Below are 19,214 nucleotides of genomic sequence, written 5' to 3' on the forward strand. Positions count from 1 at the left end.
TCAAACTACAAAATGTGCATAAAAGTATCTGCATATATATATTTGCAACATTAAGGTCCTTGCTACAATTGCTGAGATGCTCCATAGGCTGGGACACGATCGGAGGGTGAGAGATCCGTGGATAGCAGAGGTGAGAGGATAAGAGGGAGCACCCATAGGACCACTGTGTATGGAAGTTACTGCAGTCCAAAGGCCCTGGCAGGGTAATCGGCCACAGGTGCAGTTCACCTTTTCTATAGGTCTGACAATCTGGTAAGCAGGCATTTTGTTTTTGGTGACGGTGACACATGGTGATAACAACACATGGAATTTTGAAATGTGTGGAGTGCACCTTTGAACCCTGACTAGGACTGAGGAGTGTTTCTATCCCTTCACCATCTTGGTTCTGCATCTACTTCTTTCTCTACTGCATAGGACTTTATTGGATATTCATATACGCATCTCAGCAATTGTAGCAAGGACCTTATTGTTGCAAATATATATGCAGATACTTTTATGAACATTTTGTAGTTTGAAATGTTAAGCACAACTTTTTTTTCTTGAATTTATGCTCTTTTTGTGATATAACATATAAAAAGTTGCTGCTTATTATTCTTGTTTTAACCTTTACCTCATTCATTTAATTTGTAAGTGTGGTCTTTCCTCCTATTTACATCTGTGGAAGAACTGTAGGCTTGAAATTGGCAGCCTCTGTGTTATCAGTGTCAGTGAAATATTAACTGATGGTATTGCCCTACGGCTACCAATCAAATTTCAGATTCCAGTCCAGGTTTAAATCTGATCTACCTTTGGAGCCTAAGGAGCCACAGACACTGCATAATCACTGGCAGAGAGCTAAACCAAATATATATTTAAAAAAAAATGAAAAAAGTTAACCAACAATGTCAAAAAGTTTAGTAAAAATCTATGAATTCGGCGAGGTTTGTGTTGACCTGGGTGTATAAGGTGAGGGATGTAGAATGGGGACCACTGCTATAGAGTTACACAAAAATGTTTATTTTCCCCACATGTAACAAATGGGTTCAACGTTAAAGTAGAACTTAGGCTGGCTGGAGCAGCCACTTGCAATAATCGGAAGCGAATCCGCCAGGCTGGTTGTACCTTAAGTTGATCGATTAATCAACATGTTACATTCAGCCTGCTCGTTAATGGTTCGAATCTTGCCCGGTTCCTGCTGAACCAGCCAAGATTCGTAACACGTATGGCCGGCCCAAAGGCAAAACTTTTTTCCTCTATTTTGGAAAAGGTTTGGGAGGGTTATAAATAGAGGTGCGCCGAATGGAAATTTTGGTACCAAAAATGCAGGATACACTTGGCCAAAAACTGAAATTGACAGTTTAAAAAAAATGTAATATAGAATTATATTATATATACAACTTTTTCATTAATAGAAAGAATTTAAATGCAAATGGATTTATTGTTGGCAATTATTGCCACCTTTAACAGAAGAAAAGCTCATGAAAAATGGATCCCTTTAAATTCTAATGTGTGTTTTCAGAATGATCTGTTGCACTCTCTTAAAAATCCTGCTTGCTGGATTTTTGGTTAGTTAAAAAGACTGCACTAAAAACGCACCTCCCCACTGAAATGCATTGAAAACGCAGCAAGAGTATCAAAAATGCAACATGGATGCGATACTGATGCGTTTTTTGTGTCGCATGACCTATGAAAAAAACATACCATAAACACAGTTAAATCGCAGAAAAATTGTGCCAAAATCACGCACGTTTTTGGCGCCTTTTTCTCTTATTGGCAAAATGCTGATAACACCATTTACGGCCCATATGTTTCAAAATTTCGGCACATCTCTAGTTATTAACCCATCCCATAGCCATACAAGAAGTGAGAGAAAACCCCTCCAAAATGAGAGAATCCTGGGGTGTCACCAGATCTAGTGCCCCCACTGGAAGATTTCCCTCTATGACAGTTCTGGTGTCAACCCAATTTTGGGATTTTCTTTGACTTTCAGTGATAACAGTAAACAGAGGATGAATTTCCCTCATGAGGACACAGACCGCAATAAAAACCGACAGGTGTTCTAATCCCTCTCCACTCTGTCCAAAACCAAAAAGAAAATGTTTTGCCTTTAGTTACATTTTAACCTGTCAGCCAACTTTTTACATACATCCCAGGGCAAAAAAAACTTTTAGCCATTTTATGGTGGGCAAAGATGACCCATCAGAAATACAGCAGTTCCAGCTTTGAAGTGCTAAGCATTAAATCTTCCATACGCAGCCTGACTAGATAACCATATTTTTTTTTTCCTTTTAGAGAAAAGGGTTTCACAACCCCACCATGAAGATCAGATACAGATCATAATATTGTTCCAGCTAAATTAACGTGCATGCCAACCAAAAACATTTTTTAGGTCTAGATAATATTATGGAAGGATTACTACTCTCAAGGACTCCATTAGAATTCTGCAACAGAAATACAAACTCAGGCCTTCTAGTCTTCCCCACTCTAATAAAAAGTGTGACATTTCTGTCTGTGATTCAATTGAAGAATTCCCATCATTTCCTGGTAAAAGGTAGTCAGCAGGACAAAAAGTGATGGGAAATCTCGGATGTCCCCGGTTAGCATTACCAAAGCCAACAGAAGTTCTAGTCTTTCCCCACGCTATTCAAAACTAGGAGTACAAGTTTTGGCTTGACCTACACTTTAAATGAGCTTAAAAAAGTACAAATATATTAACCACATGTACATTGCCAATAATCATTTCTACCTTAGGAAACCCAGAAATACAAATAAGGACATCTATAAAGACTGGAAATCAAACATTTTCTGCACTCTTATTTTTTTTTTCATTCCTTTGTGTATGTCCAGGCAAAAAAAATAAAAAAAATGTTGTACTTCTCTAAAAAGCATGCACAAATCACTATGTTTTGTCTCTGTTGATCCTCCCAGAAATCCAGTGGGCTCCTAGCTTCTTTTAATGAGCTGCCTCTGCCGCACTGAATCCCAAGCACTGTGGTGTCAGCCTTGCTGAAATTCCTCTCCATAGCACATAGGGGAGGAATTCCTAGTGCAGAGAAGGAACATGGCAAAATGTGCATTTATTGCAGAGATGTACTTAATGCATGTTTTTTACTTTGCCTAGACATACACTTTAAAAGAGTGAGTAATTATAGTAAAATGCCAACAATGCCCACAGTTGTTTGCTGTATAAGCTTGTGGTACTCTCTGGGCATTGTGGAATGTAAAGCCAGTAAACATAATGGGCCTGTTTATAAAAAGTAACGCATGTAAATTTGGGGTGTTGCCCATAGCAGCCAATTCGATTCCAGCCATCATGTTTCCATTGCCAGATGGAAAATAAAAAGCAGACATCACATTAGCTTCTTTGCGTGGCATCCCTAGAGTTTTGTTCTAAGTTCATACAGTTCTCAGGCTACTATGACACTGTCCTGTTTTAAATGCAGCAGAAAATGGATATAGTGGTTTTTCTCTGCCATGAGCCCCTCAAAGCTTAGAAGGATATTTTCTGTGGGTAAATCTCTGTAATGCAAGGAATAAAAACATGAACATAAAACATATGGTATATTATCTAATGTACAGCATCAGTTGTGAATAATGTGTAGTTATTACAGTACCCTTTCATAATGTTATGGGCTATTTTTTTTTTTATTTCTACATTTTTATATCCTGTAGTAGCCGTCCTGCTGTGTGTTCCTGATCTTGCTGTGCAAATAACAGCATTTGATGCCTTTTGAGGTGACGGAAATGTCTTAGTATCAGCGTTGATTCTGGAACCTGTGTCCCAGATGCACAGAAATTGTCCCATTTTGCATAAGAAAAGTGTCTTTGCTCAGTCTAAGGGCTCCTGCTTTATTCGAATAACAGAAGGTGCACGTGATGTCCTTTTCAGTTCTCGTCTCAGTACATATTCACTAAACTGAGAAGAGTCAACCCCTCCACCGCAGGAGCCCACAATCTCAAATCCTCGCTGCTGCAACCTTTCCAGCACCTGCAAGCAAAAAGAGAAAAATACTATAGTTTTATACCACAAAATCACTATCACAAAAGATAGCAATAATTATGTTATTTTTATTGTAGATTAAAAAGGAACTCCACAAAAAGTTCAATGTGTGGTTTTAAAGTTGATCTCCATGTTTACAATGACTTAAAAGTGGAAGTTTACCTAAAAAGGGAAGTTCCACTTTTCCTCCTTCTCCCTCCTCTCGAGACCACCTTTGGATGTTTTTTTTTTTTTTGTGAGTGGGTGCCTATTTATAAGTGGTACCTGCTCCCACTTCTGCAGAAGTTCGCCCCCCACCTCCAGAGAACACATTACATTCCCAGGAAGCTGCATTGCCATTCAGGATCTGCAGCATGACTTTCCCATGTGTAGTAGGGTGCCAGCTGTGAAGCCACAGGGAGTAACAGCTGGCTTCCCACAAGCGAGATGGTGGCACCAGGAACCTGAGGACTGGTGAAGTACTGGCCTGGATGGTGGCAGTGTTGGATCCCTGGGTATTTTATTATTAAAAGTCAGCAGCTACAGGAATTTAGTAGCTTCCTCAGCAGTAAGGATGCCTTTGTGCCTACTGCTAAACCAAATTGAGCCAGCCTGAAAGCTTCTTAGCCATTCAGGGGGAACCTGGTATTTTTATTAATGAATACAGGTCTTCCTCTAATTAGCTGAGGTAGAAATCGTGACATCCTCCACCAACCAATCAGAGGAAGACTTGTATTTACAGATAAACTTTAAAGGAAAGCAAGTGTAAAACTGTAAATTACACTGTGGTAGCTTGCCCCTAGCACCCTTGTAGTCTCTTCTCTGTCACTCTGCATGTATTCTGAAAACTGCCCCACTGAGGGTCAAAGGGACATCCAGCATTCTGCAAAAAGTGAAATGTGTCATGTTCATTTCTCTCTTAACCTGGCACATTATAGTTTCTGTAGGATGCTGAAAGTCCCTGTTGGCCATCATAAGCTTCATTTATTGTTCACAATCAGTGCAACACTTTGGAGCACTAGGCCCCTTCAAAACTGTGACACTGCACCATGCAGGTCTCCTGCAGACCTGTCCATGTATCTGTGTGCCAATACATCGTATAACCAAACAGACACAATGACAGGAAGACTCAATGAACTACCACATTTCTCCACAGCCAAAGGCTGTCGGGACTGTAGTTTTCCATTAACAGAGGTTTTTTAACCGCTTCCCGACCAACCGCCGTAGTTATACTGCGGCAGGTTGGCTCCCCTGCGAGAGCTGTCCTAGCTATACATCAGCTCGTGGGGTTGGGATAGACGCATCCACTGCACAGCGGGGGTGCCGAGGCTCATGGCCAACGGTTGCGATGACCGCCAGCCACGAGTGATCGTGAGCAGGAGACAGAACAGGGACGAGTGTGTGTACACACTTCCCTGTTCTGTTCCGACAGGAGTGACAGATCGTGTGTACCTATTAGCTAGGAACCACGATCTGTCACTTCCTCTAGTCAGTCCCCTCCCCCTTCAGTTAGAATCACCTCCCAGGGAACACAGTTAACCCCTTGAGCGCACTCTAGTGTTAACCCCTTCACTGCCAGTGAATTTTTTACAGTAATCGATGCATTTGATCGCTGTATTAATGCCAATGGTCCCAAAAATGTGTCACAATTGTCCAATTTGTCTGCCATAATGTCGCAGTCACGACAAAAATCGCAGATTGCAACCATTACTAGTAAAAAAAATAATAATAAAAGTGCTATAAATCTATCCCCTATTTTGTAGATGCTATAACTTTTGCGCAAACCAATCCATATAGGCCAATTGTGATTTTTTTTATTTATTTTTTTACCAAAAGTATGTACAAGAATACATATCGGTCTAAACTGAGGAAAACAATTGTGTTTTTTTTATATATTTTTGGGGAATATTTATTATAGCAAAAAGTTTTTGTTTATAGCGCAAAAAATTAAAACCGCAGAGGCGATCAAATACCACCAAAAGATAGCTCTATTTGTGGGGAAAAAAAGAACATAAATTTTGTTTGGGTACAACATCACACGACCACGCAATTGTCAGTTAAATCAACACAGTACCGAATCGCAAAACGTGCTCTGGTCAGGAAGGGGGTAAATTCTTCCAGGGCTGAAGTGGTTAAACTGCGACAGCTAGCCTGCATAATTACACATGCGCAAAACGTGGAAAAAAACAAATTTGATCTAAATTTGTTATATTCCTAAATATCATATCACTGCACAGAAGGGTGTATTTAGTGGACTTTGGAGGCATTTTGGGGACATTCATGCTCCCCTTAAATTTCACATGCAAATTGTGTGATGTACTAAAGGTAAGTGTGAATTGACAGCAGACTTGGGGCTAACCTACACAGAAAATGTTTTACATGTAACAATGAAATTATACAAATTATAAGACATACAACTCCCTAAAAATTCATGAGTAAATAGTTCTATTTTCTTACCTGAACAGAGTTGAGGTGGCAGTATCCATTGAGTGGAAATCTAATAACATGTGTGGAGTCATGGTTCCAGCCCGCATTGACAGAATTACACATCACATCACCAATTTCAGGAAAAACTTCCTCTATTAGAGACTTTTCTCCACTCAGTGTAATCCTTTCTCCGAGATCCGGAGCCACCCTGACGACCAAACACTCGCAAAGCCTGGAGAAACGACATGCCTCTCTGTCCTGCTTCCATCGCTCTAACTCCAGAAGCATTGGCTGAAGCTGGAAGTACTTTGCTTCTTCATACAGGAGAGTGTAATCCTGGAACAATATGTTGATTTAAAAAAAAAGAAAATCAACTCAAATCACATAATGATTGAGGTTCAGCATATAAAATATGTCAGTCTGGTATCAAGCAAGTTCAACCAAAAGTAATACAATTAAAATGGTATAAAGAAGAAGTATCGAGCACACTTTACAAGAGGTAGTTGTTTAGACATTTTGTCACAAAAAACAAAACCTACCCATGTACCCATGCTCCAACCTAAACCCCTCCAGTTGATACACTGTGAACAAATAGATTTCCAGTATACATTTGGGAAAACAGTGGCAGCACCCTGAATATACTGTACACAGAAATCCTTGTGTGTGACTCTAGAGTTTTCAGTAAGCCAAAATTTAAAAACGATTAACTTTTCAAACCGTATATTCAAAAAGCAGACGCTGATATGCAGGCTTGTAATCTTAATTTGTGTGCCATAAGAAATGTTCTACATAACTGTTATAGCTATAAGAGCCCTCCTAGAGAAGTGTAGCAATGGTACTCTTGCAGCTATAAAAAAAAGCGGCATCACTCTAAAGCCTTCTCCTTGTGCATCCGCCCCACCAGGAAGCAAGCTCAGTGTTAGAATGAGAGCATTCTGCAATGCAAAACAGCGTGCCCCTCCAAATCTGAGTTTGAGTCCTAGTATGCAGGGGGATTCTAGCAAGGCAATATAACAACTGTTACATACTTAACCGGTTCCCGACCAGCGCACGACGATGTACGTCGTCAGAATGGCATGGGCAGGCATATTGGCGTACAGGTACGTCCAATCTTCAATGCCGCCCTGCCATTGGGAGTGCGCCGCCAGCGGCGCGCTCCCGCACTGGTCAGGACCCCCGTGAGTCCGGTCGCGGGACCCGCGGACTCGATCGCCGCGGGCATCCCCGCGATCGTCTCACGGGACGGCTGAATGGAGGAAATGCCATGTAAACAACATTTCTCCATTCTGCCTAGCAACTAGTGGCGCTGATCTCTGCTCCATGTGATTGGAGCAGAGATCAGTGTTCACTAAATGAGCCCAACCCCCCCACAGTTAGTAACACACCTCTAGGAAAACTTAACCCCTACACTGCCACCCACTGGTTAACCCCTTCACTGCCAGTGTCATTTACACAGGAATCACTGCATTTATATAGCAGTGATTACTGTATAAATGACAATGGTCCCAAAAATGTCCGATGGGTCCCCCCACAATGTCGCAGTCACAATAAAAATCGCTGATCGCCGCCATTACTAGTAAAAAAAAAATAATAATAAAAAATTATTATTAAAAATGCTATAAAACTATCCTTATTTTGTAAACGCTATAACTTGCGCAAACCAATCAATCGCTTATTGCGATTTTTTTTACCAAAAATATGTAGAAGAATACGTATCGGCCTAAACTGAGGGAAAAAAATGTTTTTTTTATATATTTTTGGGGGATATTTATTATAACAAAAAGTAAAAAATAATGCGTTTTTTTCACAATTGTCACTCTATTTTTGTTTATAGCGCAAAAAATAAAAACCGCAGGGGTGATCAAATACCACCAAAAGAAAGCTCTATTTGTGGGAAGAAAAGGACGTCAATTTTGTTTGGGAGCCACGTCGCACGACCACGCAATTGTCAGTTAAAGCGATGCAGTGCCAAATCGCAAAAAGTGGTCTGGTCTTTGACCAGCAAAATGGTCCGGTCTGAAAGTGGTTAAACAAGCAGTAGTGCAAATTAATTTTTAGATTATTTTAAAGGATCGAAAATCTGCAGTCTGACATCACAGACATTTTTTTTAAAAAAATCTATCACCTGGCTGTCATGGTAAACCTCTAGCCTCAAAATGTATAGCCACTGACCCTACACAAGTGTGGCAGAAAGACATTGGTCATGTGCATACTTGTCCTGGGTCCGTGAGTTACAAAGTATTAGGTCCCTTTAAGACAGATCAGACTGATTGGAGCAGAGCAGGTGGTTGTGTCCAGGGAGGGCTCTGTCCATTTACAGCCACTTGTCCAAAGGAGCACATGGACCATCTGATCAGGTCCAACTGAAAAACTGACTGGCTGACCTAATAGGACCTACCATGTGAAAGGGGCCTTAAAACAAACAGGTCAGAATAACAGCCAGCATTTGAAATGGAGCAAAATTGTCTGCAATGGCCCTGTATTTTTTCAGAATACCGCTGGATTAAAGAGCATCCTTTCATGCTTGTCTGGAGTCCAGCATTGCATCCTTCCCTGACCCACAAAAACTCTCCCCCATGAATCCATATTTAGACATGTCATTCCCACTTTTAAGTCCCGCTCTTCCAAAGATCCTAAAAACGAATTTGGTAAACAGTTCTTTTATAAAAAGGCTACTTGTATTAAAGTTTGTGTCCAGACAAAAATATTCTTGTAGTTGACCTGCTTCAACGGGTTTCCCATTTCCATACACTTGTATAGGTCTGAAAAAGTTTAAAGTAAACAAGAGCCCACTGACACAGGCCCTTAAAACATGTTTCCACTTTTCAGTCAAATTTGAGACAACCTCACTGTATGTGTGTTATGTGTTCCCATTAACACAACATAATATAAAAATGAATATTTCTTACATTTTAGTGATTTCCAAGGAGAAAGTCATGAATGAATCTAAGAAAATCTATAAAGTCTCACAGTGACTCTGCCCCGAAAAAACCTATACTTCACTACCATACCTATACTTAACTACCCCTCGGGGCTTTCACACTACACACAATGGTGCAGCTTCTTTAGGGCATTTTGCAGGCGCTATTTTTAACGCTATAGCGCCTGCAAAACGCCCTGGTGTGAAAGGGGTCTTAATACCCTTTTAGGACAGACAGTGTTCAAATCTTAAAGCTGATAATAAAGAACTGCAAACACATTACATACAAGGTTCATTATGTTAAACATTACTCCTTGGCCCCCTCCTAAACAGTATAAAGCAGGGAGAATATGTAAGGATGTTTAACCCTTTCATGATGGAGGGTAAAACAAATCTTAACTTAACAGAATTTTGCACTTTTGACACGCGTTGGCAAAACTGTACATATCGCAACTACCTCACACTGCTTGTATCCAGGTGAATTATGCCTTGCTTTTTTTAGGGCAAATCAGGCTTTCATTTGGTGGTAAAAGGTAATGAATATCATCTTAAATTGTATTTATTACCACCAAAGAATAACCTAAAATATATTCTCCAGCTCCAGATGATCACAGCAATAAAACCGGTGTATATTATTTGTTGTTTGTACCTGTAGTAGAATCCAGAAACAATAGTGCCCATTTTGCTTGTTTTTAACCACTTCACCCAAAATCACCATACCCGTACGTTGGTAATGCCATAACCCCAGTATTTTCGGGAACGGCATGAGTTTCGCTTTAAGATAAAAGTGGTCTCGGCAGCGGATTCACCACAAGATCACTTATCGGTGGCGGGAGAGGTGCCAACTCCCCTCCTGCCACTCTCCGGTTGTCTCTGTTGCTTACCAGAGCCGCCGGTATCGGCGGAGACGATTGCCTCCGCTCCCCTCACTGCCTGGATGCTGACTGAGGGGAAGATGGCCCCCAATTGGCTAGCATTGGAGGGCAGAAGCGAAGTCAAACGTCACTTCCACCCAATGGTCTTAAAGGAGATTTTTTTTTTTTTTTAAACTACTTTTTTTTTATTGCATTTTAGTGTAAATATGAGATCTGAGGTCTTTTTGACCCCCGATCTCATATTTAAGAGCTCCTGTCATGCTTTGTTTATATTACAAGGGATGTTTACATTCCTTGTAATAGGAATAAAAGTGACCCACATTTATTTTTTTTAAAAGACAGTGTCAAAATAAAAAATAAAAAAATTTAAGCGCCCAGTTCTGACGAGCTCGGGCGCAGAAGCGAATGCATGCATGAGTAGTGCCTGCATATAAAAATAGTTTTCAAACCACAAATGTGAGGTATCACCGTGATCGTTAGTGTGAGAGCCATAATTCTAGCCCTAGACCTCTTATAACTCAAAACTGGAAACTGTAGACATTTTTCAACTTCGCCTACGGAAATTTTTAAGGGTGAACGTTTGTCGTCATTCCATGAGCGGGCGCAATTTTGAAGAGTGACATGTTGGGTATCAATTTACTCTGCTAACTTTACTGCTGTCTTATTTTTTAATTTAAAAAGTGTACTTGTAAGACCTTTGCACAAACACGGTGTGACAGAAAGTATTGCAAAAACCGCCATTTTATTCTCTAGGGTGTTATAAATATAAAACATTATATTATATATATAATATATATATATATATATATATATATATATATATATATATATTTTTTTTTTTTTTTTTTTGGGGGTTCTAAGTAATTTTCTAGCAAAAAAAAAATATTTTAACTTGTAAACACTAAGTCAAAAATAGGCTTGGTCCTTAACCGCTTCCTGCCCGCCCTATAGCCGAATGCCGGCCTTAGGGCGGGCGGCTTCCCGTGCCTGGCCGTCCCTGGACGGCCTGGTGTTTACTTCCGCAATGCGCGCCGCCGCGGGCGCGCATCGCGGAAGTTCTGTGTTTGCCGTGTCCCCCGGGGACAGGCAAACACAGATCGCTGTAAACGGCCAATCACAGCGGCCGTTTACAGCGTGATCGGCGTGTCCAATGGGAGATGATCTCATATGTAAACATATGAGATCATCTCTCAGCGCCGCTCTCCCTCCTCACACAGACAGCGTGTGAGAGGGGAGAGAAGAACGGCTGCAGCAGCCGTCAGTGTAAAAAAGAAAAAAAAAAAAAAAAAAAGTAAAAAAAAAGTTTAATAAAAAGTGCCATCCTCCCCCAGAGCCATCCTCCCCCAGTGCCACCCCCCCCAGTGCCATGCCCCCCCCCCCAGTGCCATCCTGCCCCAGTGCCATCCGCCCCAGTGCCATCCTGCCCCAGTGCCATCCGCCCCAGTGCCATCCACCCCAGTGCAATCCACCCCACCCCAGTGCCACCTGCCCGCAGTGCTATCTGTCCCCAGTGCCACCTGTTGTCAGTGCCATTTGTCCCCAGTGCCATCTGTCATCAGTGCCACGTATAAGTGGCATCTGTCATCAGTGCCACGTGTTATTAGTGCCACATAGTGCCATCTGTCATCAGTGCCACGTATTAGTGCCATCTGTCATCAGTGCCACGTATCAGTGCCATTTGTCATCAGTGCCACCTGTCAGTGTCACGTGCCATCTGTTGTCAGTGTCACGTGTCATCAATGCCACTTATCAGTGCCATCTGTCATCAGTGTCACGTGTCATTGGTGCCACGTATTAGTGCCATCTGTCACCGGTGGCACGTATTAGTGCCACGTATTAGTGCCACATGTCATCAGTGCCACGTATTAGTGCCACGTGTCATCAGTGCCACATATTAGTGCCACGTGTCATCAGTGCCACGTATTAGTGCCACGTGTCATCAGTGCCACGTATTAGTGCCACGTGTCATCAGTGCCACATATTAGTGTCATCTGTCATCAGTGCCACGTGTCATCAGTGCCACGTATAAGTGTCATCATTGCCACGTATCAGTGCCATCTGTCATCAGTGTCACGTGTCATTGTCCTGGTATTTCAAAAGTGTAATAAGTAGTCAACAAGTTAGATGTGTAACTTATCCTCCTAGAACACCTGATGGTGCTCCCTGCATGTTGGGCCTCTCTATGTGGCCAGGCTGCGAAAAAGTCCCACACATGTGGTATTGTAATACTCAGGAGGAGTAGCAGAATTTTTTGGGGGGTGTCATTTGTGGTATACACATGCCACGTGAGAGAAATAACCTATTACAATGACAATTTTGTGGAGAAAAATAAAGAAAATGAAAAATCTTCATTTTGCAAAGAATTGTGGGAAAAAAATGACAACATCAAAAAGCTCACCATGCCTCTTACTAAATACCTTGGAATGTCTACTTTCCAAAAAGGGGTCATTTGGGGGGTATTTGTACTTTCCTGACTTGTTTGGGTCACAAGAAGCGAGATAGGCCACCAGTACATCAGATGTGATCAATTTTGTGCGATTCGCACCACAGCTTGTAGACTCTCTAACTTTCACAAAGACCAAATAATATCCACTAATTTGGGTTATTTTTACCAAAGATATGTAGCAGTATAAATTGTGGCCAAAATTTATGAAGAAAAATTAATAATTTGCATAATTCTGTCACAGAAACAAAGAAATATGCGTTTTTTTTCCAAATTTTCGGTCTTTTTTCATTTATAGCGCAAAAAATAAAAACCCCAGAGGTGATCAAATACCACCAAAAGAAAGCTCTATTTGTGGGAAAAAAAGGACACAAAATTCATTTGGGTACAGTGTTGCATGACTGAGTAATTGTCATTCAAAGTGTGAGAGCACCGAAAGCTGAAAATTGGTCTGGGCAGGAAGGGTGTTTAAGTGCCCAGTAAGCAAGTGGTTAAGTGATTAAGCCTACCTAAAACATACGAACACTGATACTTAACAATTAATTAACAAAATACTTTTTTTTTATCCTACCTAAAATACACTGATCCTGTGCATGATCTTTGACCTTAACCCCAGCCCTGACCTAGCTCAAACCCTGATCTAGCTATTTTTTCTTTATTTTTTAATTACTATTTTTACACATACTGCTTTGTTTACATTTTTCTCCTCTAGCAAGGAGAAATAGATATAATGTAACTTTTAATAAAATAAAAAAAATTATAGCAGTGGGCTGTACAGTGACTAATCACTGTGAAAGTCAATCAGAGGCTATAACCACAATCAGGTGATCAAGAACTCTCCCCAGCTCCCAATAGTTAGTATGAGGTCCAGGGCTCTCGGCACGACACTGTGCAGAACAAACACAGCTATGATTATATGTGGCCTCACTCAGGCTTTCTGCGGGTCCGCATTTATGTGTACAGTCTGCAGGAAGGAGTTACGTAAATCACCGTGGTCAAAGTACCTCCCTCTGTGATAAGCTGCCCTGCTCCGCTCTCCTCTCTCCCCCCTCCTTCCTGCCTGTCATTCCTCTCTGTGTCTGTCTGCGGCCTGGCACGCCGCTATTCCTGTAAAATAAATTTGCTAAAATTGTCACTGCCAGCGTATTAGAGGCTATCATAGGACACTGCATCATTCGTTTTAAAAATTAGTGCTGTAAATACCTAATTGCAGCTGTCTTCAGGCCAGTCTAGTTAATTGCGGCCGCTTTACAGCTATGATACATTGCTTCTGCGGAGGAGACGAGTGGCCACATGATCTCCCTGGCTGACGTCAGACGGAGATCCTAACCCTTCCCTCAGAAGCAATGTATCAGAGCTGGAAAGTGTTCGCCAGTGATGTGATTGGCCTGAAGACAGCTGATATTGGGTATTTAGAGCACTTATTTTTAAAACAAATGACACAGTGTGCTATGCCAGCCTCTAATAGAGGGGTTAACAAACCCTTTAAGTTATGCTATGCTAATGGCAACATGTAATAAATATAAACAAAGTATAATCTCGAATACACTTTAAAGTGGTTTTAAACCTCAGTCATGAAATGTGAACAAAGCACATATTTCTCTCTCTCCAAAGCAGTAGGTGTAATTTCTCTCTGGTGCTTCATTCCTCTGTTATCATCATAAGTCACTTCTGAGAAGTTTTCCCGACACATGAGATACATTTGTGAGAGGGGAGGGAGCTCAGTACACAGCTTGTCTATTCAGAACACAGTTCTGTATCCTTCCTTCGCTGCTGTGTGTGGGGGGTGTGCCTATCCTCCAATCAGCTCTCACAAACTGTACCTGCAGTCTCCCCCCCCCCCCCGCCCCCGGGATACTAACAGATGGAGAAGGATTTAAACACGATTTTAACCTTTTAAAGGGGTGTGGGAAAGAGAAGACAGCAGATAAACAAGTAAAACGTATGTAGGAGTATTAGTTTAATCTCAGTGTATCACCCGAGGCTAGTCACTTCACCGGGTATATGAGAGAGTTTACAACAACTTTAATGTTAATGTTTTGAGGTTTTAATGTTTACTCTCTGATAGACCTGTGTATAAATAGAGAACAATAAAAAGCCAGCCAAGGTTCTAGCCTTCCCCTAATCTACTCAACTAATAAAAGCATTTTATTTCAGGTTCAGGTTTGTGTTGCTATTGCAGATTTCCCCTCACTTCCTGTCTTGTGAAACCATTTAAAACAGAACAGTAAATGGGGGTAATTCTTTCTAATAGAGCCCCAGATAGTAGTTAGACCGTGCCAGGGTTTTTTCTATTCTGCTCCACTTTCCTTAAAACTAAAAAAAAAATATACAACTATGCCTGGATGTAAACTTTTAATTTTTAACCATATACCTAACAGAAGGAAAGTACTGATAGTAAGGAGAAAGGTTACTCACTTTAAAATCATCAGAGATGAGGAGTTTTGATGTACGTAAAAAGTTCAATATATAACGAAACATTTGGCCATCTCTATCGATAAAGTAATGCTGCTTTAAACTGTCCAAAACAATGGGCTCTGTTCCATCGAATAGCCTCCCGATTCTGCAGAGATAATAAAAATGTATTCAAATCAACCAAAACAATTATGTCTGCAGACAAACTTATGTGATGGAGCATTACAAAATACAAAAGAAAGGTGTATAATTATAAAGCAGTGAATGTGACATTCACCAAATATCCACTGCAGGTAAATCTTCCTGGTACATGTATTTTAAATTACAACGAATGATTAACCATCTAGGAATATTTGGTGAATGTCACATTTACTGCTTGTAAATATGCCCCTAAATGTGCTAGGTGACAATCTTTCTAGCATACAAAGATAAAGCGGGAGAAAGGCATGCATGGCCAGCTGGAACATGAACCATCTTATACAAACTCATGACACCATTTCAGGCTCATTTGTCCACTGGGTGTCACTGTTCATGTAAGATCAATAGACTGAAGAAGAGAATGCACTATATTGTATATACAGTATATATATTTACGTAGAGAACATTTAACAGATCTGAAGATTAAGCAAGAAACAAGCAAATAGGGTTCCGTTACAGAAAGTGCAAATATACCGTTCTGACGTTTTATCTTAAAGAAGACCAGTTAATAAAATTCAAGTCACAGATCATTAACAAATGACTTTACTCTGAGTAAAAAAGTTGATGTTTCTTGCCATGAAATAAAAATGCTTTTGGACACCCTCACTTGTCCTAAATTTGAGGCAAAACATCATATGATCTTTAGTTATATGTAGATTGTGTGTGTTCCAGATTATTTGACACTGCTCATTGTTTTCAGTCAAGCAAACCCAGCCTGGTAGAATAAAGAATTTTTCAGTAAATATGAATAACACAAAAACATTTCTTTCACTCATGGTTAGTGTTTGGCTGAAGCCATTTATTATCAATCAACTGTGTTTACTCTTTTTAAATCATAATCACAAGAGAAACTACCCAAAATGACCCTGATCAAAAATGTATATACCCCAGTTCCTAATACCGTCTATTGCCCCCTTTAAACCTTTACAAACCACTTTCACCTACAGGTAAGCCTAGATTAAGGCTTACCTGTAGGTCCAAGAAATATCTCCTAAAGCTACACGGTTTAGAAGATATTTGCCGAAAGACAGGCACTGCTGTCTACGGCGCATAGACAGCGGTGCGCAGGCTGTCAACTGAGAAATGCTGCGAGTGGCGGCTCCCGTGCGCATGCGCGGGAGTGACGTCATCGCGGCTTCATCGAATGACAGCGGCGGAGCAGCGAGACCCACCGAGAAGATGGATGCTCCGGACTACAGGGGACAACAGTGACTTTGCTGGCTCCTGTGTCAGGCAAGTGACACATAATGGACTACTATGTGATGCACAGTAGTCCATTATGCTTAACCTTTGCAGGGAATCGGAGAAGAAGTAAACCCATCAGGGTTTACTTCCTCTTTAACATCAATGACAGCTTGAAGTCTTTTGTGATATTTGTGGATGAGGCTCTTTATCTTCTCAGATGGTAAAGCTGCCCATTACTCTTGGCAAAAAGCCTCCAGTTCCTGTAAATTCTTGGGCTGTGTTGCATGAACTGCACGTTTGAGATCTCCCCAGAGTGGCTCAATGATATTGAGGTCAGGAGACTGAGATGGCCACTCCAGAACCTTCACTTTATTCTGCTGTAGCCAATGACAGGTTGACTTGGCCTTGTGTTTTGGATCATGGTCATGTTGGAATGTCCAAGTACGTCCCATGCGCAGCTTCCTGGCTCATGAATGCAAATTTTCCTGCAGTATTTTTTGATAACATACTGCATTTATCGTGCCATCAATTTTGACCAAATTTCCTGTGCCTTTGTAGCTCACACATCCCCAAAATATCAGCGATCCACCTCCGTGTTTTACAGTAGGAATGGTGTACCTTTTATCATAGGCCTCATTGACTCCTCTCCAAATATAGCGTTTATGGTTGTGGCCAAAAGCTCAGTTTTGGTCTCATCACTCCAAATGACTTTGTGCCAGAAGGTTTGTCTCTGTACTGTTTGGCGTATTGTAAGCGGGATACTTCATGGCATTTGCGTAGTAATGGCTTTCTTCTAGCAACTCGACTATGCAGTCCATTTTTCTTCAAGTGCCTCCTTATTGTGCATCTTAAAACAGTCACACCACATGTTTTCAGAGTCCTGTATTTCAACTAAAGTTATTTGTGGGGTTTTCTTTGCATCCTGAACAATTTTCCTGGCAGTTGTGGCTGAAATTTTAGTTGGTCTACCTGACCGTGGTTTGGTTTCAACAGAACCCCTTATTTTCCACTTCTTGATTAGAGTTTGAACACTGCTGATTGGCATTCTCAATTCCTTGTATGCCTTTTTATATCCCTTTCCTGTTTTATACAGTTCAACTACCCTTTCCCGCAGATTCTTTGACAATTCTTTTGTTTTCCCCATGACTCAAACATCAGTGCAGCACTGGATGAAAGAGTCTGTCAGGAGTCCAGAAACCCATTGACCTTTTATACACACACACTAATTAGAAGCAAACAAATCACAGGTGAGGATGATTACCTTTAATAACCATTCAAACCCCTTTGTGTCAACTTGTGTGCATGTTATCAGGCCAAAATCACCAGGGTATGTAAACTTTTGATCAGGGTGATTTGGGTAGTTTCTGTTGTCATTATGATTTTAAAAGAGTAAACACAGTTGATTGATAATAAATGGCTTCAGCCAAACACTAACCATGAGTGAAAGAAAAGTTGTTGTTATTCATATTCTCTGAAAAATGGCCAAGAAATTAAATTCTGCCAGGGTATGTAAACTTATAAGCACAAGTGTGTGTGTGTGTGCGCGTGTGTATATGTATATGTATATATATCTATACATACACACACACACACACACACACACACACACACACACACACACACATATATATTATATATACACACACACATACTATATTGTCAAAAGTATTGGGACACGTGCCTTCACACGCACATGAACTTTAATGGAATCCCAGTCTTAATCGGTAGGGTTCAATATTGAGTTGGCCCACCCCAGCTATAACAGTTTCAAATCTTCTGGGAAGGCTGTCCACATGTTGGACGAGAAGGCCTGGCTCGCATAGGTCCAAATCATTTGGTGGAAGGGGGATTAAGGTGGGAGGTTGTTTTTCAGGTGTTGGGCTTGGCCCCTTAGTTCCACTGAAGGGAACTCCTAAGCCGTCAGCATACCAAGACATTTTGGACAATTTTATGCTCCCAACTTTGTGGGAACAGTTTGGGGATGGTCCCTTCCTGTTAAAACATGACTGCACACCCGTGCGCAAAGCAAAGTTCATAAAGACAAGGATGACCAAGTTTGGGATGGAGGAACTTGACTGGCCTGCACAGAGTCCTGACCTCAATCTGACAGAATACCTTTGGGATGAATTAGAGCCAGGCCTTCTCATCCAACATCAGTGCCTGACCCCACAAATGTGCTTCTGGAAGAATGGTCAAACATTCCCATAGACACTCCTAAACCTTGTGGACAGTCTTCTCAGAAGAGTTAAAGCTGTTACAGTAGCAAAGTGTGGGACTCAATAGACTGGGATGCCATTAAAGTTCAAGTGTGTGTGTGAAGGCAGGCATTCCACTACTTTTGACAATATAGTGTCTATATATACACACACACACACACACACACACACACACACACCATTTGATTTACAAACTTACGGGGGTGTTAACCCTTCCCTATGCTATCCAAAAGGCTGGAGCTACACTTAAAAAAAAAATGTACCCATTCCGACTTACAAACACATTCAACTTAACAAACCTACAGACTCTTGTTTGCAACCCGGGGACCGCCTGCATATATATTTTCATACAAACACACACACACACACAGTTTGAAGTGCAGACCTTAATTCAAGGGGTTGCATATAAATAAGTACAAATTTTAGGAACTGCAACCATTTTTATACACAGTCCCCCCATTTACAGGGGCTCAAATGTAATTGGACAAATGAATATAATCATAAATAAAATGCTAATTTTTTTAAACTTTTGTTGAGACTCCTTTACTGACAATGACTGCCTGACGACTAGAACCAA

At 41.0% G+C, this 19,214-nt stretch overlaps 1 protein-coding gene across 3 annotated transcripts in view; it reads right to left on the reverse strand.

Annotated features, from left to right (window-relative positions):
- Positions 1–2,642: 2,642 nt before the first annotated feature.
- The window catches only part of KCTD1 (potassium channel tetramerization domain containing 1), a 218,682-nt gene continuing 202,110 nt past the window's right edge, over positions 2,643–19,214 (reverse strand). For all 3 annotated transcript variants that reach the window (XM_077492602.1, XM_077492601.1, XM_077492603.1), the window contains exons 3-5: positions 15,042–15,186; positions 6,416–6,721; positions 2,643–3,967 (exon numbers count right to left, since the gene is read on the reverse strand). In XM_077492602.1, the coding sequence (XP_077348728.1) occupies positions 3,809–3,967; positions 6,416–6,721; positions 15,042–15,186 (610 nt within the window). In that variant the 3' untranslated portion in view covers positions 2,643–3,808. The remainder of the gene's footprint in view (positions 3,968–6,415; positions 6,722–15,041; positions 15,187–19,214) is intronic.

The sequence above is a fragment of the Lithobates pipiens genome, unplaced genomic scaffold (assembly GCF_037356315.1).
Source record: "Lithobates pipiens isolate NorthernLeopardFrog02 unplaced genomic scaffold, aLitPip1_a1.2 Scaffold_19, whole genome shotgun sequence".
Classification (NCBI taxonomy): domain Eukaryota; kingdom Metazoa; phylum Chordata; class Amphibia; order Anura; family Ranidae; genus Lithobates; species Lithobates pipiens.